This window comes from Protobothrops mucrosquamatus, unplaced genomic scaffold, assembly GCF_001527695.2.
Source record: "Protobothrops mucrosquamatus isolate PMUCROS unplaced genomic scaffold, P.Mucros_1.0 scaffold_1, whole genome shotgun sequence".
NCBI lineage: Eukaryota > Metazoa > Chordata > Lepidosauria > Squamata > Viperidae > Protobothrops > Protobothrops mucrosquamatus.
Genome location: NW_015386077.1, coordinates 6,225 through 32,106, shown reverse-complemented (window position 1 = coordinate 32,106; position 25,882 = coordinate 6,225). Strand labels below are relative to the sequence as shown.

General features: G+C 37.8%; 1 protein-coding gene across 1 annotated transcript in view; it reads right to left on the bottom strand.

The window, feature by feature from the left end:
* The window catches only part of EXD1 (exonuclease 3'-5' domain containing 1), a 34,765-nt gene extending 9,474 nt beyond the window's left edge, over positions 1–25,291 (bottom strand). Inside the window, exons 1-9 of the mRNA XM_029287251.1 lie at positions 25,148–25,291; positions 17,594–17,796; positions 16,210–16,377; positions 12,846–12,914; positions 10,044–10,107; positions 7,600–7,706; positions 2,809–2,876; positions 648–734; positions 97–201 (exon numbers count right to left, since the gene is read on the bottom strand). Coding sequence (XP_029143084.1) covers positions 97–201; positions 648–734; positions 2,809–2,876; positions 7,600–7,706; positions 10,044–10,107; positions 12,846–12,914; positions 16,210–16,342 — 633 coding nt within the window. The 5' untranslated portion in view covers positions 16,343–16,377; positions 17,594–17,796; positions 25,148–25,291. The remainder of the gene's footprint in view (positions 1–96; positions 202–647; positions 735–2,808; positions 2,877–7,599; positions 7,707–10,043; positions 10,108–12,845; positions 12,915–16,209; positions 16,378–17,593; positions 17,797–25,147) is intronic.
* Positions 25,292–25,882: the final 591 nt, after the last annotated feature.

Sequence of the window (25,882 nt, the reverse complement as noted above, 5' to 3'; positions counted from 1 at the left end):
ATAATAAAAGTAACATATTTTCTGGCTTTTTAAAAAACACAATTTCATGTTTCATCTCCATATGTTATTGGATATCTGTTCTACGCAGAGACATACTTTCAAAATATTCCGGTCCTCCAGTATCATTTGTAGTCCATTCTTGAACACTTGAGCTCCCAAAACAAAAATGTCAAATAAGAAAACCTGACGTTCTGTTGCAACCTATTTGTACAGAAAAAAACATAATTATAGATCTGCTGTAATTCAAATATTAATACTAGAATATGATTAGAGTATCAATATTTTTGATTTCTCTTAATTCTAAAGATGTCACAGTGGCGTTAAGCTCAGTGGCAATATTTTTCTTTATTTAAATTGATGCAATCTGATATGGAAAGATTCTAACTAACACCTTCCATAATATCTTGATGTTTTAAAGCAAATTACAACCAAAACACCTAGTACTCTCTATAGAAATTGAGAATTCTGTGAAGGGCACCAGATATAAAAATAGCAAAATATAAAATATAAAACAGCAAAAATGAGGAATTATACCAAAAGGCAAAGATAAGATTATTTTTTATTCTTAGACCATTTTTGCTAATAAGAAAACTATCATTTTTTTTACATTTACATTCCAAACTGCAAGGCATACTATGTATTCTTACTTGTAACCAAGAAAGTTTTCCATGCCGACACAAATTGACACCCTCTGCTGCTATACTACATACCCTTTGATTTTTGATGTGCATCATCTAATAAGGAAACAAAAAAATATAGCAGAATATGGAAGACATGCAAAACAACATGAAACTAGTTTTTGTATACAAAGTTAAACTGCTTCATTTAAGATGTAGGAAGATAAAAGGTTGATCAGCACAGTGTGTGACAATGTCATCTACGTACCAAATCCATACTTGGGGTTCTATGTGTAGGAGTGCTATAGATTCTAGACAGATCAGTACATAGATGACATTCATGAAAACCAACTAGCAGTCAGAAGACATGATGAAAACTCCTTCCTTTCACAACATATGGACAGACTTAATCATAATTTCAACTGGGAAACTGTGAGCATCCTAGACCAAACCTAATCTAAAAATGCTAGAGAATTCCTGGAAGCCTGGCACTCAGACAAATCACTCATCAACAGTCACATAGAGGTAAACAACATCTACATCCCATTCAAAAGAGACAGCCAAAAAGGAAACAAGAAAACCAAAACACCTCCTCACCAGCAATCAACACCCAGATGAGAGATTAACACCAAGATAAACACTAGAACAGCAATCAAGAAGTAAACAATATCCCAATCAAGGAACCACCAATTCAGACAAATAAGCTAACAGTAAACAACAGCCTAATCAGGCAACCACCAAGACTGCTCCCACCAACATTGATAAGGCAAGCCATTACTATATAAAAGGAGAGCAAATTCCACTCTCTTCTAGCACTGATAATGTTACCTAGTTTGGTAATAAAATGTCTGCAAGAAAACAACCAAGCTCAGAGAGCACCCAGGATCTCACATGCTATAAGCAATTAAAAAGTGTGCCATAAATAGTGTCATCTTACATCAGCTGGGCTTATTCTTAATTTAGCTCCATAAATATGGCAACCTTTTGAAGGTGGGGGGCATTGGGAAGAAAACTTTGATCCGCTGAAGGATTCTTCTGCTGGAAATGGAGAAGTTGCAATACAGGGGAAATCAACAGAGATTTTGCCACTGTTCAGGAAGATTCCATGATTCTTTGAAATAGTTGTTCAGTGTGACTGGACCACACACTGAAAGCCTCACTCATAAAGCCTCACTCATTCACATAGCAGAAGAGTAATGGCCAGAAGTAGAGCATCAGCTTGCTAATTTCACCATTTCCTATGGATGCTCCCTAAGGTAGTTCTCAACGCAAACATAGCAGACCAAAGGACAGCAGCATTCCAAGCTCCAGATCAAGACATCACTAGTATCTTAAATGGGAACTCAGAGTGCAGCCATTCTTCAATTCGCCAACCCTGAATGTACAGCTACACTTTTCACTTTAAAGCCATAAACAAGGGGTGTGTGTGACTATGCTTTAGCTGTGAGGACACTCTGAGGCTAGGAATTCAGCTGCTCCTTAGCCTGCCCTGTCCTGCCCAGTCCAGAAACAGACTTGTTTCTTCTCAGCCAATGATCTATAGTGCCTGATTAAACTGACAAGCTGCAACCTATTTCTGGCAGTCTCTTCCCTGCTAGGTAGGCACGGAGTGAGGAGTTTCCTATTCTCTGTGCTGTTAACAAGATGGCAGCTTCTTTTTCCTCCCTCCTTGTCTCCATCAGATCTTAAAATTTTAGATCTCTGAAGGCGCACTTCAGTTTACTCTTGGTCTGCAACAAGGTAAGTCTATCAAAGCATTTTATGAGAAAGAAATCAACATTTCTACCCCAATACAATTTTCTGAGTAAGTGGATTGTTTGAATTTTGGACCCCGATTAGGTGGTCTGGAGGGGAAGGAAGACTGGAATAATTTGGTTACCATATTTAGGCTCAACTATGATTCAAAACCACAAACAACCACGCTTCTCCATTAATTATAAGCAGAAAACCCTAAATTGGAATTGCTCTTTTTCCTGTGATTTTTTTAATGTATGAAATTTACATTTTAAAACATAATGCTATTTTCTCCATTTTTTACTTAAGATTTTTGTATCAACATATAAAAGGGCTTCACTAATTGCAGCCCTTGAACAAATCCTCTTGAGATATTCAGGATGATTTGAGTTTAAGACCCCTGGGATATAGCAAAATAATAAAACACCCTTGAGAAGAAGCAACAACGTCTACTTACAGCAGAACCAAATGTCTTCTGGAATTGATTGATAACAATATATTCTATGTTTTCCCCGTTATCTTCATCTGTAATAAAATTAAAACAACCTCTGAAAGTGTTATCTTTATCTGTAATCACTATATAATGTATAAAATATAAATGCTTCTTCTTCCTCTACACAAATAGATAAACTAAGATTAATAAATCAAACCAATCAAGATAAAGCTGGTTTTTCAAAGCATCCTCACATATGATGCCTCTAAGATCAAGTTATTCAATTGGATTTCTGGTAAGCGGTATTTTGCTAGCCACTTAACAAGATAAAGAATCCAAAGAATCCCTCAAATTGAACTTCACTCCTAACATTGGTTTGCTTTATCCCACAGCTGAGTATTGTGCCAGCATGTGGCTTAACAGTGCCCACACCCAAATGGTTGATGTCCAACTCCACCAGACAAGATGTATCATCTCTGGCATGTTGCATTCCATTCCTGTGCACTGGTTACCAGCACTTAGCAGTATCATAGTACACCCCCACATTAGCTCCTGTCCGGCTATGGTCAAGGATGCTGAATGACAAGGCCCTCCCTATTCACCAGGAAAATGAACAGCAGATCATAAGATTGAAGTCTCATTGGCCAGAATGGAAAACTGATGTTCATTTAATAGCTACCCAGTTTAACCCCCAGAATCCTGGACAGAGGAATGGTCCAAGGTATCTTCTTGTGGCATGGCCATTAATGAACCCTCTACCAAGCCACCTGGTTTTAACCTGCTTCGCTCTGTCTGGATGAAATTTAACAGAATTAGGTGTGATGCTGGAAGAAGTGCTTCTGCCCTGTATAGGGAGGGATGGCAAGATTCCCCTTGTTGCGATTATGGTGCTACATTGTGTGCACAATTATTAGGCAAGTTGTATTTTGGAGAATTAATTTTCTTATTGAACAACTATAGTGCCCTCGGTCAATCCAAAATGTTAATAAACCTCAAACCTGAATATTTAAGAAAGTAAAAGTGAGGCTTTAGCTTTCATAGGAGAATATCTATGTGTGCACAATTACTGGGCAACTATTAGTGTGCAGAATAATTATACAACTAAATGAAAAACGGAAATTTACCCATCTAACTCGTTTATTTGCATCTGCTAAAGAGAGAATAAACAAAAAACTCAAAATGTATAAACATTTCTGACATTTCAAAACAAAAAATCAGTGACCAATATAGCCACCCTTCTTTTGAATAACAGTCATAAGCCTTCCATTCATGGAGCCTGTCAGTTTCTTGATCTGTTGAAGATCAACATTTTGTGCAGCAACCCCAGCCTCGCAGACACTGTTGAGAGAGGTGTACTGTTTTCCTTCACCATAAATCTCGTTTAAGAAGGGCCCACAAGTTCTCAACAGAGAACTTATTACTTCCATGTAATTAAAATTTTAAGCATCTTCACACCAAATTGTTGCCACTGCAGCATCATTGTGGTCATCTGCGGTCACGTGATTGTGATTTTTGATGTCCCCTGCCAGCTTTTCCAGAAACAAAATCAATGGGGAAGCCGGTAGGAAGTCAGAAGTTGCCGCCTATGATGGTATATTGTGGGCAGGATTCCCAGGAGGGAAGGGATGCCTTCCAAAGTAAGAATAGAATAGAATAGAATAGAATAGAATAGAATAGAATAGAATAGAATAGAATAGAATAGAATCTGGAAAACCTTGAAGTTCTTCTAGTCCAGCCCCCTGCTCAAGCAGGAGAACCTATACCATCTCAGACAAGTGACTGTCTAGTCTCTTCTTAAAAATCTCCAGTGATGGAGCGCCCACGATTTTTGGAGGCAAGCTGTTCCACTGGTTAATTGTCCTCACTGTCAGGAAGTTTCTCCTTAATTCCAGGTTGCTTCTCTCATTGATCAGTTTCCAACCATTGTTTCTCGTCCTTCCCTCTGGTGTTTTGGTGAATAATGTGACCCCTTCTTCGTGGCAGCCCCTCAAATACTGGAATACTGCTATCATGTCTCCTCTATTTCTTAATAATAATAATAATAATAAAGTTGGAAGGGACCTTGGAGGTCATCAAGTCCAACCCCCTGCCCAGGCAGGAACCCTACACCATTTCAGACAAACGGCTGTCCAGTCTCTTCTTAAAAACCTCCAGTGTTGGAGCATTCACCACTTCTGGAGGCAGGTTGTTCCATTGGTTAATTGTTCTAACTGTCAGGAAGTTTCTCCTTAGTTCTAAGTTGCTTCTCTCCTTGATCAGTTTCCACCCGTTGCTTCTCGTCCTGCCCAAGTCCTGCAACCGATCTTCATATGTTTTAGTCTCCAGGCCTTTGATCATCTTAGTTGCTCTTTTCTGAATTTTTTCCAAACTCTCAACATCTTTTTTGTGATAGGGTGACCAAAATTGGCTACAGTATTCCAGGTGTGGTTTTACTAAGATTTTATAAAGCGCTACTAATACATTACGTGATCTTGATTCTATGCCTCTGTTTATACAGCCTAAGATTGTATTAACATTTTTGGTTGCTGCTGCACACTGCTGGCTCATAGTCAAGTGATCAAATAAAAAGCAGTTCAGTTCAGATAGTTTGTGTGTGAGACAAAGTGGATGCAGATAGCCCCTCCATAACACTTATCAGAGTTTATGCTTGATATAGACAATAGAGTGCTTCAGTTTTGCAAGTTTCTGTCTACAGATGTGGAACAGTTAATTAAGGAAGAATCAACTTTTTCTTTGTTTTGGGGGCCTGACACTTCTATTCCCATTGCTTTTGTGCCCGCCCATGATCATTTTACTTCTTTATGTAGGTAAGAAATATTTCTGAGATCATGGGTTGTCTAGTTTACAAATAAAAGTCTTAGAGGAAGTCACCAGAAGAACATAGATACTCAAGAACAGTACAGCCATTTTATGAGCTCCGCACGACCCTGATCTCCAGGTCAGAAGACAAAACAGGTTTTCTGGCTCTCCTGGAATAATCATCAACCTGACTTTGGGAGGAATGTTGTTCCATAGAGAGGGTGCAGCAGCAGAAAAGGCCCACCTCCTGGGTCTCAGCAGATGACATTCTCAAGTGGATAGAACTTTCAACAAGCATCTTCTGCTGTACCTGATGGGATGGAGAGATGTCACCAGGGAGAAGTGGTTCCTCAAATAACCTGGCCTCATGCCATATTAGCTCAAGAACCCAAGATAAACAAAGAACCACTTCTGTTTCTGCCATCAAAATCCACCCTATGATAAAGCTTACAATAAAGCATTCCTTAGCACATGTATTAGTTCTGTATTATATTTGGACATTCCAGGGGGATCAAGTCACCCAGTGTATTCTCCCCAACAAAATGTATTAATGGTCACCAGTAGTAAGACAGTAGGATCACATGCTGTTTTTCTGTTACAGCCCCTATGTTACAGACAGCTTCCATCCTGAGGTCAGTTCATGGCAGTCCCAATAGCCTTGCAGAAGCTATAAAAATAAGAGTTTTTCAGTGAGTATTTGGGGAATGGTGCTTATGTATTATAAGTATTGATGAAATGTATTATTAAGGCATTGCTGTTTTAGTTTAAATATTGTTTTATTATTGTAAACTCCTGGGAATCTGAGCACATTATTGCAGCATGTGTATCAATATAAATATATTTGTATGTGTAGATAAAATCTCAAAAAAGTGGAAAACCCAATATGCCTTTTAGCAATATGTGAATGCAATGTATGTTTGTTGAATAAAAAGAAAGGTGAATTTCAAAAGATTATAAAAGATCATATTTATAATATGACTAGGAAAAAAGAAGCCAAGTATGTGCTAATTGGATGCTGTACTTTTCCGTTTTCTGGTTTTTCTAGTTTCCTAGTTAACCTTTTCTAGGCATAATAGGTCTAAAGTAAAGGTAAAGGCTTCCTTGAGTCAAAATCAATATTTGATGGCTATATACGCTTATCAATATGGCGTTTTCGGGAACAATTAAAACATGGTTTACTCTTCTCTTTTTCTGGGATGTTTTTTCAGCTTCCCCATTTGCCCTGTGGCCTTGGGATTTCCTTATGCTCTTTCATCAAATGAGGCGAGATCTAAGCCAATTTAGCTGTGAGCCAGATTCAAAGAGCCTGAGATTTCATAGGCCTATTACCATAATAGTCACAAACACCTATTATTCCTTCAACTTAAAATCAACCAGGTCTCATTCTGATCCATAGCAGCACTTAGGGAGATAAAAAGAGATATAAGATTTTAACGTGGGGACCGACTGGAAAAGAGAAAGAGGGGGCCAAATGGCTTTAGGCTTATAGATATCCATTACTAGTTTTCTTTTCTAATATCAACTTTTCTAATATTTGTAATACAATTAGCTAATCAAAGAGTTGCGTCCTTGAATCTCCACCCACTAGCTCTTAAGTAATGATTGGAATAAAACCTGGCAGTAACTTTTTTTTCAAAAACAGCCAGGGTTGGTTAGATGTTGCTACCTGTTGCTACCTTTTAAGTCCATCTAAAACTTAATATAACTGTTTCTTCCTGACAACGTGAGGAAAACCTAATTTTTGTTAAATTTCAGTAATATGTGATCTTGGGTATTTCTAGGGGTTTCTAAACACTAAGACGATAGTAGAAGTGGTATCAGCAATCCATGATAAGCCATATTGACAAAACACAGGTAATATCCTCAGACAAATGCAGCCATTACACATTTGTACCCCTTTATTTGCATGCCATTGTCAACACACACATTTTGTCATTTGCCATCCTATTCCATGGATGCTCATGCATTGTGCGGGACATAAATGATTTCCAAATTAAGTACTGAAGTGAACATTACCCAAACAGAGTTGCTGGCTCACTGGGAAAACAACATTAGCTCTATGGGTGCTTTGATCCAGCAGTGATTCTTGGTCGATTTCAGACAACTTAGTAAGTGGAAATTCCCTGCAGAAAATATTATTTGAATTTTGTTTAATAAAAGTAACATTGTTGTCAGGATGCTGGTTACATTTTAGCCAACCCAAATTAAACTGTTTTACATACAGTAATGAGTTGTTGTTGTTGTTGTTTTATCTAATATGCTTTTGGCTGCAGATGTTAACTGTTCTTTAAACCTTGCTTTATCAGCTAATTACTCAAATGTCATTCAAAAGGGAAAAAGTCCTTTAGCTTTAGCAGAATGCATTACCAAGGGCAAGGTCAATCATAAAGATTATGATACAAAAAGAAATTTCATGCATCAAATAAGGCAGCATCTGAGGCATGGCTAGTGGGTAATGGAGCAGAAAAAACTAGATCTAAGGAATTCAGCCTTAGTACATGTATAGACTCTGTCCCAAAGACAAAGGAATGTAAAATAAATGGCCACCTATAATTTTCTCATTTATATTTTAAATTTTTCTGAAAAAGATAAATTCGGCAACTAAATGGCAGTTTCAATGCAACCATCAGTTGAAAGTTGCCTACAATACAAAGTCTTCACAGTCATAGCCACTCCTTCTCTGGAACAGCACTGCTCCCAAGGTTAGATTGGCTCCCATCCTTTTGGGGTTTTTTTTTAGAAAGCTATTTATTCTGCTATTCCATGGAGTCCTAGAAGTAGAGTCGTGATAAGGAGGACCCTTGTACTATCAATCAATTTTAATCAGAAAAATTATATTAAAAATAGCTAAACAGGAAAAGTAATACTGTAATATATAGATTTGTATCAACTGTTGCCTCATTTTCATCACAGTAAGACAAAATTTAGCTATGGTAGGGGTCATAAATAATTTCATATCTATCAGAATTGGTTTACAGAATAATTATCCATCTTTCCTGGGTTGACCTTCTTGGACACTGAGGGTTAAGATGTAATTATCCCAAATATTCCTATAGAAGTTACAATATAAGAGTCACAGTGAACTGCTTTTATTTCCATAGATCTGCATGGATGGGTAAGCTTCATTATAGGTAGTCCTTGACTTACAATCACAGCTGGGAATCAGAATTTCCATTGCTAAGCAAGACAGCTGTTAAGTGAGCGGCACCTGATTTTACAGCCTTCTGCAGTTAAGTGAATCATACAGTCATTAAACAAATCTGGCTTCCCAGACTTTGTGCGTTGGAAGCTGGCCGGGAAGGTCATAAATAGCAATCATTTGACCCTGGGTTGTTGCAAAGGTTGTAAATACGTGCCAAGTGCCTGAATTTTGATCACGTGATCTTGGAGATGCTGTGGTAGTCATAAAATGATGAATAGTCATGAGTCACTTTTTTCAGTGCCACTGTAACTTCAAATGATTGTTAAATGAACAGTGATAAGTCAAGGACTACCTATAGTGAGGTTTTATAATACTATCTTACAAAGTGAAGACCTTCCTGTTATGGTTTGATTTCTGTTGTTCCTCCTTGGTGGGAGCTAACAGTAAACAACAGCCTAATCAACGAACCACTAAAAACACTCGCACAAACACTGACAGGGTAAGCCACTAGGACAGAGATCTTCAAACTTGGCCCTTTTATGACTTGTGGACTTCAACTCCCAGAATTCCTCAGCCAGGCATACTGGCTGAGGAATTCTGGGAGTTGAAGTCCACAAGTCATAAAAGAGCAAGTTTGAAGACCCCTGCTCTAGTATATAAGAAGAGAGCAATAGTACTCCCTTCTAGCACTGATGATGTTACCTAGCTGGGTAATGAAATGTCTGCAAGAAAACAACAATGCTGAGAGAGCACTAAGGGCTCCACAGTAAGATGGGTGTCTTAATCCAACATTTGTGGATTCAATCATGATTAAGCAAATCAAGGCTTAGCACAATGCCTGAATCTAGGCTGAATCTCTACTTCAGCTAATTTCATTATTTCTGAGAAGGATAGGGAGGAGATGAAATCTAAATTAGGATGCTAGGAAATTGACTTTTTAGCCAGTAATTTACATAATTTTGGGGTGAAGATCTTGAAAATACAATATTTAGAACAGCCTCCTTATTGATATTAAAATAAAGCAGGTTCATGGCAAATACATATTTATAGTATGATAGTATATAATAGCATTTCTTTGGCTGGAAATAATGGCATAGCACTTCAACACTAAACTGGAGAAGGCTATATTATATATAATAGATACACATATTATATATACAGGAACATTATTAAATAATAGTGGGCAGCCTTAATTTCGTTATGTTCCTGGTCCACTGTTTGATAGATCACTAGTATACAAATAAGATTTTCCACTGACAATACTTTTCCTAATAGCCAGGATCTCAGTAATTTCTCATAACAAAAATCTCATGTGTACCTGGATCCAGTAGGAGTGAAGTTTCTTTCTGGAGCGGATTGTTCTAAGTCATCAAGCAATTCCACTGAAATATAAAACAGCTCCTATTAAGGATTTAAAGTTCAACCAGGAACTATACTTAATAACCAGATGAGATAAATTAAAAGTGAATACAGACATAGTAACAAGTAAACCTGCCAGGATTAAAGCATGATAGAAAATAGGTTTAATCAAGTAGCAACAAGCCATGAAATATGCATGTTACATACCACAAACAGGATTACATAATTTTACATGTAAGCTTTATGCAAATAGAATATAGGCTGCAATGGTTTATTCTACATTAACTCTCTTAAAACCATTTTGGCTTTGTTGTCAAAGATTACACCATTCATATCTTTGCAATAGCAGCTTGTTGTTTAAGATCTTCCAAATATGGCAAATTCAGAAGAGCACCTTGGAACTTTTCAAGGTTTTGAGATAGATTAGAAATAGCAGACAGGGAAGAGAACAAACAAACATGTTTCAAAAAAAACTACGTGCAGGTAATTTACAATTTTATGCAGCTTATATATTCAACACAGTCCTAAATAATTTTTTCCCAATAAACTGGCTCTTATTTTATTAGCACAGATAGGATTAAAAATGTGAAGGAAAAGACTTCCAGTGATAACTCAACTTTGGACACTTCTCATCACTACTATTATGATCCATAATTAGAACATGGAACATAGAACATAGAATACTCAGACTGGAAGGGACCTTGGAGGTCTTCTAGTCCAACCCCCTGCTCAAGCAAGCAACCATTCCAGACAAATGGCTGTCCAGTCTCTTCTTGAAATTCTATCTGCTGACCTGAACAAGAAACAAAAGTCACTCTCCCACCCTCAGCTGCTGCAGGTCCAACAGCAAAGTTCTCTTCGCCCCTTATGCCATCTAAAAAGAAAAGGTACCCCCTTCCCCATCAGCTGAGCCCTGAGGCTTTGCATGTTTGATCTAGGCCCGTGGTGGCGAACCTATGGCACACGTGCCACAGGTGGCATGCAGAGCCCTCTCTGTGGGCACGCGTGCCGTCGTCCCAATCCTAGGCCTTCAGCTGGGTTTTATAAAATCTTTTCGCTTTAGGCCTCCACCGCCGTGTGCAACAAAAAAAGGGTTCAATCAATTTCACCTTCTTGCGGGGAAAAAAAAGATCTCGCAAAGTTGGAACTGATTGATTGAACTTTTTAGTCCCACCCAGTCTGCCATTACCACCGCAGCCACGCCCAGCCAATGGGCCACACCCAGCCAATGAGCCACGCCCATCCGGCACCCGATGATACCTAAGTGGGTTTTGGGTTGCAGTTTGGACACTTGGTTTCTAAAAGGTTCGCCATCACTGATCTAGGCTACAAAAGAGGGAAATCCAAAACCGGCATTTCCTTTTCAGGATCAGAAGCCAGAAGGTGAAAGGAATGATGAGACAAGAGTTCTATGTAATGTGAAAAATAGAAGATTACAGCAGTTTTATAAACTATACAGGTAGTCCTCGACTTACAACACTTCATTCTCTGTCAGCGAAGAGAACTTTGCAGCTCTGCCTGCAGAGCCACCAAAGTTGTAGCTGAATGGGCAGGTGATGGGGGAACCTGCCCCACTTGTTCCATGGCTGCTTTCGGCCGAGCCGCACTGCAACGGCATTGGGCGCAATACGCGAAGCGGCAAACAGCCATGCCACTAGCCGTTTGCCGCCTCTTGCCCAATGCTGCTGCCATGAGGCTGCGGAACAAGCCGGGCAGCGGTAAGAAACTGGTATACCAGTTCCTTACCTCCGCCCGGCTTGTTCTGCGACCTTATGGCAGCGGCATTGGGTGCGACGTGCGAGGCGGCAAATGGCCGCAGCCGGCAGCAAACAACCACGTCACGCTGAAACCGGCTGTTTGCCATCTCCTGCACAATGCCGCTGCCATGAGGCCATGGAACAAGCTGGGCAGAGGTAAGGAACTGGTATACCGGATCCCCCCTCCCCTACTCCACCTGCTGCTGGAGGGCTGGCCCTGTATCTGTAGTGGGCTGCGGAGCCTCAGAGTGCACTGTTCTAAGGAATAGAAGGCTGTGGCTGCTGACAGACACAGTTGGCCCCCATGCGCTCGCTGTGTGCGGGGGCCAATGGTGTCAGGCAGCACCCACCCCAGTCCCTGCTTGCCTTGCCCTGCGGCAATGGCACCCCTGCTCTGCCCCCTGCCTGGTCTCGTTTCACCCCACAGGACGAGCCTCCTGCCCACCGTCCCACCTGCCAGAAACCCCCTGGATCTCCCCCAATCCTGCCCGGTGCCCACAGGTGTCCCTCCCCATGAGCAACATCGAAGTGGCCATGCCCACCCCGGCCACGCCCACCCAGTCTATGACCACTTCAGCCACACTCACCCAGTGGTCACGCCCACCCACTGGGCCACGCCCACCCATCACCCAACGATAAATAAGTGGGGTTTGGGTTGCAGTTTGGGCACTCAGTCTCTAAAAGGTTCGCCATCACTGGTATAGGGTTTCCTGCCTGAGCAGGGGGTTGGACTAGATGACCTCCAAGGTCCCTTTTATAGTAATTCATTTCACCGTTGTGTTTTAAGGCTTAAGATAAAATCAAAGATCTAATGAAAATGTATTCAAAAATATATTTAAAACTTTTTTCATACTTCAGTCAGTATCAAAGAATATATGGTAAATATTGTCAGCTGGAAATTTGAGATTGGAATAGTTCCTAATTAATATGAGGTCCTGAATATATCAGTTTACATTATATCAAATATAAAGTATTTTCTAAATGTAATTGTAAAATATTCTCACCATTAACAATTTCATGGCCAAAGAACCTCTTTATTCCAGGTACATTTCTGCCATTTTCCAAATTCTTAACTGAAAGAAACAAACAGAATCAGCATCATTCTCTTTAGATAAACAAAACTTTTTGTTTAATACTAAAATTTAGAACCAATAAGAATAAAATATCTTTGAATACTGTAATATAGGCTAGTATTAGGATGTGAGAATGCTCAGAAATAATTATTTCCTCTCTAAATAGTTATATATATAGTTATAACTTACTCAGAAATAGTAAGTTCTTTTCCATGAACTTATATTCTTTAATTAATTAAATATACACTAATATTACTTTTGATAAAGCTGTCTTCTTTGCTAGCAATCTTTTACGCACCAATCCTAAAACATAATACATATTATAACAAATACATTTAAATAAAATACATTGGTAAAGCTTTGGAATCAATATGCAGAAAAGGATAACTAAAATTATTAGGAGGCTAGAATAGTTAAAATGTACTTTTCAGCTTATAGCAAAGGCTTGTATGGTGAGACAGAGGTGAAAAAAATGAGGTCAAAAAGAAGTTTTTCTCTCTTTCAATGAAACGGAGGGTCATCGATTGAAATTAAATATGTAGAGATAGTAGATCAATAAATAGTAGCACATCTTCACTCAAAGCATAGTTAATCCAAATAATTCACTGCATCAGATATGGTAGTAATCACCAATTTAGATTGCTTTTAAAGGAGGGTTAGATAATTCAAGGAGAATAGTGGCCTCTCAATTTATATTATCTTCTAAATCATAGATACCATACTTTAAATACCAGCAGCAATGATAAAATGCTGTTACCATCTGTTCTGCTTGAAATATTCCCAAAGTAATCCAACTGGTTATTTTATAATATTAGAAGGTACTTTGGCTTGATTCTGCAGGGTGAGTATATATGTATGGGGGTCAGCTTTTATCGTGTTAAAAGTATAGTAGTGAATAATTTGAACTCTACTCTTAATATTTCTAAGTTCTAAACAGCACTTGCAGATTTCCCTGGAATTTAAAAAATTGATAGATTAATCCAGAAATACTTGTAGAAAACTGCAGAAGTATTGTGTAACTCTTGACTTGAATGTTGGTCCTTTGTCTTTACCCTTGTTGTCATAGAATCAGTGGAATTTAATGTATTTTCAGCTTCAGAAGAGCAGGCTGCAATCTGCACACCAAATAAATCAGAAAGTATTTCCGTTTATATGCATCAAATTAAGTTAACTGAAGGACCGCCTTCTTCCATATATATAGTCTTCATTTGTGAGGATTTATGTTGGAAGGAATCTTCTTTGCCTCTGAGATTTGACAGATGACTACTAATAAAATAACCTCTTTTCTACTGGACCTAAAACTATAAAACTTCTTGCTAAATTTTATTTTCAAGCACATTTAATTATTATATTTGTGGTGAGAACCACCCATTCTGTTGTTTCAAACTTACTATTTATATACTACTCTTCCTTAGAAGCCTCAAAATAATTAAGCATAGAATAACTGTAAATAAAGCCAAAAAGCCTAAAAGGCAGCAAAGATATAAAAATTAAATCAAGGTTAATATTTAAAAAGCATTTAAAATGTATTTAACATACTTATAGAATTTTCTTTTAATCTGGAGAATTGATACTTATTAGATTTTGTATATTTATTTTATGCATGTTTTAAAATACATAGTTATTATTATTAAGTACCTTGAATGTTCAGCTATAAAGAAGGATATACATTAAAAACACAGTGTTATCTAAAAANCAAGGTTAATATTTAAAAAGCATTTAAAATGTATTTAACATACTTATAGAATTTTCTTTTAATCTGGAGAATTGATACTTATTAGATTTTGTATATTTATTTTATGCATGTTTTAAAATACATAGTTATTATTATTAAGTACCTTGAATGTTCAGCTATAAAGAAGGATATACATTAAAAACACAGTGTTATCTAAAAAAGTACTTCTCTTTTCCAACAAACTAAATCATTTCATTAAAAAGAAGCTTAAACTGGTACACAAAGTGCAGCAGGAGGAGTTTTTTATACACATATTGTATGTAATGACTCATTCATTCAAGGTGTGAAGTTAGTACTTTGGAATTTATCAATAGATGGCAGGTATTGAGTAATTTAGAGGCACAGATATTAGCCTCTTTCTGCTATTTAAAATCTGAATGTATTTTGTTTCTTAGGTTCTGTTGAAATTCAGTCTTACACATACATAATAATGACTTATTTATTTACTCTTGCACAAGACACATATTGGCTAAGGATGTGTGAAATATAGAAATCTCAAGCCATTTGCCCTCCAATGTGCCACTAATACATTTATCATAGTGAGTTATAAAGTATAACTTGAAAATAACTGCTATGAACATTTTAAATCATGAAATGAATTCTATTATGAAGTATTAATGAGCATTAAGTAAAGAGTTATTTGAATCTAATCAGACTGATAACACTCAGATGCTGGGAGAAAATTTCAGTGGACCCAGAGGGGTAACTATTGCTAATGTGTTAGCATCAAGGAAAATGAATTATAAAGATGGAATGTTGCTAATATAAAGAAATATTTTTTATTGATGAGTTAGTGACAATACTAGGAAACTGTAATAACATGAACTATTTACCACTCAGAAGTTTCAAGAAGTTCATGAAACATAGTTTGGTTGATTCTGGATGGGTTCTGCTACAAAGATTAACAAGGCTAAGTTTTCAGCTTGGTGGTGTTTAAGATTGTCCAATATTTTAAGTTCAAGTCTCCAGTTAGGAAGAATAAGCATGATTATAATTTATCCAATTCTTTTGCTGATCATCCTAGATCAAATGTTCATAAAAATTACAGCAAACAAATTATTAGGATTACAGCAAACAAATTATTAGGAACAGAGGAATGTTACTTTGCTAGTATATCTGCCAAGAACTCACACAACAAGTATAATAGCTTCGAGTACTGGAGTTATTCATTTTCTTCTCAAATTTCTAGAAGTTGAAATTCAATCCAGCATTTTTTACTTTCACAGCCAATCCAGATTTGAACTTTTAAACAAGCTCTAGAGAAAAAAGTTTGGAGCTTGACCTCTAAGGAAATAACATTAAATCAAATGTTCTGAAAAGTGAGACGTTAATGTTGGGAATTTGGTGATGGGGTGGGGAGATGCAATTGCAAATATAATATTTAATCACATAATTCATCTTTTTGATAACCTGTGACCAAACTATGTTTTTATTCCACAAAACAATCTAGAATGAGACCTTATTGTATAGAAATTAGTCGTATTGATAGAGAAAATACATCAAATCCCACTACAATTTTCAGTACAAATGCACTGAGTTTAAAAAAAACCCCAGCAATACCTCTGTTTAGAAAGATACACTGACTGGAATCCACATGTTGCAATATTCCCTGGAATGTGCCACATTTCAATGTGATGTGTACAGTTTTCCCCAAAACACGATGAAGAAAGTGATGATCACAGCTAGGATCCATCCTGGCTTTTCTCTCCAAGGAATCGGGCCTTCAATCTAAATAAACAAATAAACAAATATTTATTTAAGAAAAGGCAATGTCTTCAGTTTTTTAAAAAATATGAGGTCGTGGACATGTGCTTTGTCTGAACTATAAGTAAACCAGTATAGATGTATTCCTCAATTTACAACTGCAACTGGGACTGGAAATCTAATTATCTTGACTTACAACCATAACAACTTACAATTGGATTTCCAGTCTCAAATTCTTTTCCTTATCCCTGTTGAAAAGACTAGTTTAAATGTTAAGAAACAACATACAATATATTAGCAATCTATTTCTTTAAATCAAGTGTCGATAACTGTTTAATAATTCTTTTATGCCTGGCTGGTGCTGTTCTACTTCCAGGTCCAATTCAAGGTGTTGTTTATCACCTTTAAAGGTCTCCATGGCATAAGACAGGTTACCTGAGGGACTGACCCCAATTACGTCAACTTGTCCCACTTAGTGAGGTAGCGAGGATATGTTATGGATTCCATTGGTTAAAGAATTTCAATTGATAGAGCCTAGGAAGAGTCTTCTCTGCCGCTGTCCCTGCCTCACCTCTGGGGGCAAGATATTCTATAGCAGTGATGGCGAACCTTTTAGAGACCCAGTGCCCAAACTGCAACCCAAAACCCACTTATTTATCACCGGGTGCCGGGTGGGCGTGGCCCTGGTGGTCATAGCAGACTGGGTGGGCGGGGCCAGGGTGCTGTGCCCACCATCTCCGGGGCACAGCACGCGTGCCCACAGAGAGGGCTCTGAGTGCCGCCTCTGGCACGCGTGCCATAGGTTCGCCACCACTGTTCTATAGGCAGGGACAGCGGCAGAGACTTTCTGGAAGAACATGAAGACCTGGCTCTGCCAATTGGAAATGAAGAGTGGCATGCAACCCAGGGGTCGCTTGAGAGCACTCCCTCTGCCTCTTAACTCATCTGTTTTTATTCTGTTTTTCACTGTTTTGTTTTTAATTATGTCTTTTTGAAATGGTTTTATGGTTTGCATTTGTAAACTGCCTAGAGTCATTTGGATTATGAGATGAGCAGTGTCTAAATTTCATAAATAAATGTGCAATGTAGTAGAAATAACAGAGAGATGTAGCAAGACAGAGTGAGGCAGAGAGAGAGAGAGAGAGAGAGAGAGAGTCTGTAAAGACACAGTGGTTTATAAATTAATCTACTATCCGCACATGGATTACGTCCAGTCCACTGCACAATTTCATGTACTCACAAATATCCCTTTTATGTTGATATCTCAAGGAGGAAACCAGCCCTGACAGTGCCAAATAGCTTCTGGCAGTGTTGACTTATTGTTGGACAAAGTAGGCAGCAGAATCCTCCTCTTCCTTCTCAGTGAACATCTCCCTGTTCATTTCTCCACTGCTTTGCTTGTCTTCATTTTCCACTATTCTGTGCTGCATCTAGTTTTGCATTCTGTGAATCAGAAGCAAATTTAATAGACATTGTTACTCTAGTCTAGACTATTTATAGAATATACTGTAATATATTGTACTGTATACACAATGTATATATTGCAGTATACTGTAATATACTATAAGTAGTACACATGCACACACTACTCTATATTCCTTATAGACTACGCTGTTATTCAATTCTATAGTGCTTATTCAGGGAAACAAAATATGGCTGTTTCTCATATCTATATAAGCTAAAATGACGATCAGACATTCATCAACTCTGCAGCTGAAGAAATGCTGAAGAAAGAGAGTCATGCAGTGTCTCTCTCATTTGTTGATGAAGATACCAATTCTATTATTTACACTTTCCCTGTCCTCTTTGGTTCCAGAAAAGACCTTGTTTTCTTCCTCTGGTGTTTTCTCTTCAAGGTTTCCTATATGGCAATCAGATGCCTCACAGCTTTCTTTTCAAATGTAATACTAAATATTACAAACTGAGAATATGAATTTCTAATTTCCAAAAATTCAGTATTATTATAGATTGAAATACCACAGACATGGGATTTAAGAAGCAGCAGAGCAACACAACTTTCAAGACTCAGGCCACAGCACTTATGAAGATTCAAGTCTATAGTTGATAAAATAATATAACTGAGTATGTCAGTTTTATACATTTGTGTTTAGTTTTCTTTGTAAGTTCTTGGTGCTTTAAAGTTCCAAGTAAATGACAACATATAAAAGGTATTATACGTATTGCTTTTCTTGGGGCAATCTGTAATTCCATAATTTGATGTTGGTTAGTAAAACATGTTTTCCCCTTTCATTTAAAGCCACCAATAAAGTCTCTAAAAGATAAAAAATAAAATTATTGGAACTATGTTACCATAGAAAATTTGAGTATACCTTTAAAATGAAGAGATAAATCATCTACAGAAACTCAGACCAAGTCTCCCCATTTAATAGCATTTAACATTTAAGCAATGTTATCATGTCTAACTCCATTACCATAAAAGGCAGCATCATGATTATATCTGAATTTTGCAACATAATTAAATCTCTCTCCTAGATTTTAAAATTTACATATAAATGCAGAGCATCTGATTCAACCAGTGTGGCTAGTTTCTTGATCCCTCAGGCAGGACTGCAAGATAGTTAACTTTATGGATGGTCTATTTTTTTGAAAGGTTTGCCATTCCATTTAAACCAGTTCTGTAAACAATGAGAAACCATCTTTCAAAATAAGAAGTTGTTGATTTTCCAGTGTTTTCTTTTAAACTCTGGTCAATCTATATGGTAGGTTTTTTGGACACAAGTGCCACTCTGAAACTAGAAAATGAAATAGTAAAGTAAGCCATGTTAAACGATCCAAACAGAATTTTTTTGAAAATGCCAATAAACCGGGAAGATGGCTTGCATATAGATTGAAAAAAGAAAGAGAAAAAAGAATAAGCAAGCTACAGGACTCAAAAGGCGAGGTACACTGTCATTATGACACAGTGAAAAAAATTATTAAGGCCTACTATGAGACACTTCATAAGGCGGAGGTGGTTTCCAATGAGGCAATACAGGGCTATTTAAAAGGGGCTGATCTTCCAAAGGTGCCAGAGAATATGCGACAGATCTTAAATGAGAAGAAAACAATGATGGAGATTACAGAGGCAATTAAAAGGCAAAAAAAAAAGATAAGACTCTGGGGCCTGATGGACTTCCTGCAGAATTTTATGTAGTTTTACAAGATATAATAAGTCCGATTTTGAAGGAATTGTGCAATGAAATTTTTTCAGAGATAAAAATACCAAATTTGTGGTCTGAAGCCAACATTACCTTGATACCTAAAGAAGACACTGATCTCACACAAATTAAAAACTACAGACCAATATCATTATTAAATGTGGATTATAAAATTTTTACTTCAATAATGGCAGAAAGAATGAAGAAATTTTTGAATGAATTTATCCATACAGATCAAAATGGTTTTTTGCCTAAAAGATAGATAAAGAATAACTTAAGGATTATTTTAAATGTTTTGGAATAATTATGAAAACCATCCAGGGAAACAGTTGGCACTCATATTTCTTGATGCTCAAAAAGCCTTTGACAACTTAAACTGGCAATTTATGTTCCAACAGTTGACAGAAATGGACTTTGGTAAAAACTTTACAAATGCAATTCAGGCAATTTATAATAAACAAACAGCAAGGATACTTGTAAACGGACATTATATAGACAGTTTTGATATTAGAAAAGACACAAGACAGGGGTGTCCACTATCCCCTTTGTTATTTATTCTCACATTGGAAGTGCTGGCCAGGAATATTAGGCAGGATATGGAAATCAAAGGACTGGAAATAAAAGATCAGAAATATAAACTACAGGCCTTCGCAGATGATTTGGTTTTTATTTTGGAGGAGCCGTTGGAAACAGCTACTAAACTTTTGCAGAAAGTAGAGAAATTTGGAGAAGTGGCCAGCTTGAAAATAAATAGGGAAAAGACCAAGGTATTTACAAAAAACCTAACAGACAAACAGAAAACTCAACTTGTAAAAAAGAGAAACCTTCAAATAGCCAAAAAAAATCAAATATTTGGGTATCCACTTAACAGCTAAATATACAACATTAAAAGAAGATAATTACGAAAGACTACTGAAACAAATAAAACTAGATCTGGAAAAGTGGAAAAACCTTCAACTGTCATTGTTAGGAAAAATAGCGATTGTGAAGATGAACATTTTACCGAAGCTACTTTTCCTATTTCAAACAGCCCCTGTTAAATTGGGCAAGAAATTCTTTGGCGATTTAAATGCAACAATACTGAGATTTATATGGCAAGGGAAGAAAGCACGAATTAAAATCAAATTGTTACAAGAAACCAAAGACAGAGGGGGTTTTGGATTGCCGGATTGGAGACTTTATTATCAAGCAGCCATTTTGCTTTGGCTCAAAGAATGGATTACATTGAGAAATAAACGACTTCTTTATTTAGAGGGACACGATTTGCAATTGGGTTGGCACACGTTTTTGTGTTATGGGAAAAATAAAGTACATAAATATTTTCAAAATCATGCCATAAGGAATGTACTGTTCCCAGAATGGGAGAGAACTAAACAAAAAAATTATATGAAAATACCTGAGTGGCTTTCAACAATGGAAGCATTTGCTTACCCAAATTTAATTAACTATGACAAACTTGTTACTTATAAAGACATTTTAGACAAGGACGGAAAACTTAAAGACAGGCAGGTTCTTCAACAACAAGGTATTGATTTAACATGGTGGTCCTATCTGCAAATTCAAACAAGATACGAAAAAGATGAAAAATCAACAGGATTTTATAAAGAACAGACATTACTCGATAAAATACTCTTGAAAACAGACGATAACTTGATTAAGAAGCTCTACACATTCCTGCTAAGTTGGAAGATGGAAGAAGAACAAGTAAAAGAGACAAAGATAGTGTGGGCAAAACGTTTTGGATATTCTATAGATTTAGAAGATTGGCAAAAGCGTTGGGACATAAATATTAAACTTACTAAAGCAGCTTCATATAAAGAAAATTTGTATAAAATGTTTTATAGATGGCATATGACACCAGTTAGATTAGCGAAAATGTTTAAAAATGTATTGAACATTTGTTGGAAATGTAAACAAAAAACAGGCACTTACTATCATATCTGGTGGACATGCTCTAACGCAAAGAAATTCTGGTTTAAGATCCATACATGGCTGGAAAAGATGACCAAAATACAGATAGAAATTAAACCGGAATTGTTTTAGCTAGGAATAGTAGGATCTAACTATGGAAAAGAGAATGAATATTTAATATTACATGTATTGACAGCCATCAGAATAGTATTTGCCCAATTTTGGAAAAATGAAAATTTACCACCAGATCAGATTATAATTATGAAAATTTTAGAATGTGCAGAAATGGACAGACTAACTTTAGAGATTAAAGAGAGAGAAGACTCAGTTTACTTTACAACATGGGAAATTTTTTATCAATGGTTAGCAGCTCGATAGAATGAGAATGGATTGTGAAATTTAATAAGATGAAGGACATTTATTGACTAGACTTTACTTTCATGATTATTGTTATTATTAGCGATTATGATTACTTAGTATTATATTAATTATTGCTACTTAAGATGAATGATACTTACTGATTAACCTTTTTATGATTACTATCATTCTTGGTGACTATAATTGTTTAGTATTATATTAACTAAGGTTAATTAATATTGTAAAGCTAACAAGATGAACGATATTTATTGACTAAGCTTTATTTTTATGACTATTGTTATTATTAGTGATTATAATTATTCAGTATTATAGTAACTGTTTAGCTAGTAGGATAAACGACATTTATTGACTAACTTTTAATTTTTATGATTACGATTATTTTTTGTGATTATAACTTTTTAGTATTATTTTAATTACTGTTATTTAACATTTGTGCCCGGATGACAGTCTGCTTGCTAAAGCGATGAATTACTGTTGGGGGTAACCCCACTATTGTATCTTTCCCTACCCTTATCCCAATCTCACTCCCCAACCCCATCCAACACCCTTACCGATCTTATCCCTTCCCCACCCGTATAAAATCTAATAAAATATTTTTTTTAAAAAAGTAAGCCATGTAGAAGGATCCCTAGATCTTTAACATGGTACATACAGTGCTATTGTTAAGTACATTTTGTCCCATTAATGGAAGTTACTATTTAATGCAGACATTTCTAAAACTTCTTGGAAAAAAATAATCAGAGAAATTTTAAAAAGTATCACGGCTGCTCTTCCATTTACTGTGCTTTACATTTCACACAAGGTCAAGTAGTAATGCTAAAAGACAAGTAAATTTTCTAAGAACTTAATAAAAAAATAGGTACAGGTCTAAATTCTAAAACTCATTCCACGGAACCTACAGTTCTGTTTTTCTAATAGTAGAGAGCATATGTAACACAAGTTTGAACTGTTAGGTTCTTGGTGTTTTCCAAGTTTGGCTGTTTTCCCATAGATGTTTAATTACCAAGCTAAGTAACATCATCAGGACATGGAGGAATAATCTTGCTGGTTGGTTATACTATGTATAGTAGCGTATCAGCAAACCTCACTCTTCCATGCCCTGACTTTACCTAACCTGCAAAAATAAATCTACAAGAAAACAACCTAATTTAGAGAATACCAAGAACCCAACAGTTTAGTGTTCATTCAAAATCTTTCCTTTTCAGAGATTCACATCCTGAACACTTAAGATCAACTCAACTCTGTAACTTACTTTTTCAACTCATTCTCATATACACACTGAATTGAAACATCACACTTCGATTTTAGCATGGTAGTTCATAAAACAGGACTTATTGCTTACAATGTTCAGAACTCAGTTACTTGTGGTATATTCCACAAATCATTTAAGACTTAATGCAATATACACACCTTACCATACATTGATATTGTCTAGTCAAGCAAAAGGAAATCAGAATTTTCCTGATTTTTATTGCTACCTTACTCATTTTTCCCCCTGAATGGTGAGGTTTTCATTTCTGATCACATTTGTTCTTTCTCCTCCTTCTCCTACCCATTATGTTAAATTGTCTTCAATCCACTCCTAGCCTGTCTACTTAGTGTTTCCACATTATTAAGTCACATAAACCTCTACCAGTTTCCCTACTACTAGGCCAGAACCTTCTACTTTACCAGATAAATGAATGTAATCTGCCCACATCCTGCTTCAAAAGGAAAAAGAACTGGCACAGTTAGTCCTTGATTTATGGCCACAATTGAGTCCAGAATTTCTGTTGCTAAGCGAGAGAGTTAAGTGAGCTTTGCCCCATTTTACAACCTTTCTTCCCACAGTTGTTAAGTGAATCACTGCAGTTGTTAAGTTAGTAACCCGGTTAAGTGATTCTGGCTTCCCCGTTGATTTTGTTTGTCAGAAAGTCATAAAAGGTTATCACATGACCCCAGGACATCCATTGCAATAAAGATGTGTTGACTGCCCAGACAAGTCCCCACAGTTTGCTTGGAAAGATTTCAAAAATCTTCACCTTCTTCCTAGAACCAAGAGAGAAAGGCTGGCCCAAAGTGATCCAACTGTTTTTATCCACTGGCAGAACTAGAGCTCATAGTCTCCCAGTTATTAGCCTGATGCCTTAACCACTACACCCAGCTATCTCTCAATAAAGATTGCCAAAGACCCATATTTATTTTTTGACTGCTCCCTACTACGATATATCTTTCTAAATCAAACACATTAATCTTCACAACATTTCAGGGACCAACATCATATTGCTCACTCTCATCTTCTATTGTTTGCGACTGCTAATATTACGGTCACCTTTCAGGGTTAAGTGCTCAGTGACCTAACCCAGATGAAATAGCAAAAGCTTCTATTTCCTCTACATAGGAGCCAACGAAAGTCCTAACACAGTGGCGGCAAACCCATGGCACAGGTGCCAGAGGCGGCACTCAGAGCGCTCTCTGTGGGCACGCGCGCCATCGCCCCAGTCCTAGGTCTTCAGCTGGGTTTTATAAAACCTTTTCACTTTAGGCCTCCAGCACCGTGTACAAAAAAAAAAAAGGTTCAATCAATCAGTCAATTTCAACTTCTCGTGGGGGAAAAAAAAAGATCTTGCAAAGTTGGAATTGATTAATTGAACTTTTTAGTCCCACCCAGTCTGCTGTTACCACCGCAGCCACCCCCACCCGGCACCCCGACGATGCATAAGTGGGTTTTGGGTTGCAGTTTGGGCACTCGGTCTCTAAAAGGTTCGCCATCACTGGCCTAACACATTCTGAAATCTGGTTTGAAAGAGCTGCTCCTCACCCAGATTAATCTTGAAATCTTGTGGGGCAGGACACTGGTTATCTAGAATAGCCACTCCTTATTAAAACTGAAAGTAATTCCCCTTAAATACTTAACAAAGGATTGTAAAGAGAGGGACAGTGTTAGCCTGCTTTTTTAGAGAGCAAGTTCTAGAACATAAATTACACAGCCAAAGCTGATTTTTTTTTTATTCACGCCCGGAGACTCATCAATCAATCAATCAATCAATCAATCAATCAATCAATCAATCAATCAGATCTCAAGCCATTGTGGTCATATGTGGATAGCCACAGCTCTCAGAATTTCTGCGTCTCATCGGTTGAGATATACTGCATTTGCTGGCAACAGATAGGCAGGCGGAGTAAACCGGGAAACCATTAATAAAATGCTTTAGAGCCCGCAACTGCAATCCTCACAATACTACACCCTGTACTGTAACGAGGAGGACATAGTAAGAAAAAAAAAAAGACATGTTACCACGTTAGGAGCCAAGGACAACCCCCCCCTCCTCAATATAATCGTTTAAAGGGGTAAAAGCTAACTTGACCTAACACACGAGGCAACTATAACCGGCGTTGTACGCTCCGCACTCCGTCGTTTTCGGGGACAAAGGTGAGAGAATCACCCTCGCGACGACGCCTGAACGGAGCTCAAAGGTTGAACTGATAAAAGACCCGAAACGTGAGCGTCTCCCTCTGCGCAGAAGCAAGGAAAGAGGTGGGGGGGGGCCGGTTTCTGCTGCGCGGGGGCAAGGGCGGGAAGTGGGCGGGGGAAGCCGCGGGTGATAAAGAGGGGGCGTCGCGCGTTCTGTCAGTTGCATCGCAGGAGCCCGTGCGACGTCTGCGCAGCTGATTGGTTCCGGCGCCGGCTCTAGGCCAAGCGACTGGAGCTTTCCTTTGACGGTTCGCGAAGCGGCTGCGATGGGCTCTCGGGCGTCGACGCTGCTTAGGGACGAGGAGATCGAGGAGATCAAGAAGGAGACGGGCTGTGAGTACCGATCGAAACGATTAGCGGCGGCAACGCCGGCCGATGCAGGGCGCTGACCTTCGCCTTTGGGATTCCGGCCGGGCGAATTTGCTTTCCTTCGTGGTTGAATAGCTTTCACTGCCCCGACACGAGCTCGCCCTTCCGCGTTTTCGCCTCCTCGGACGGAGGGGCCCGGATTGAGCGAGGTGGCGCTGGTGATTTATCCCGGTCATGGCCATCACTCCGCTCGAAGCCCTGCCACGGGTCTCTGGGTCACCTTGGCTCAGTGCGGCGGGGCTACCCAGCTGCCTCGCCC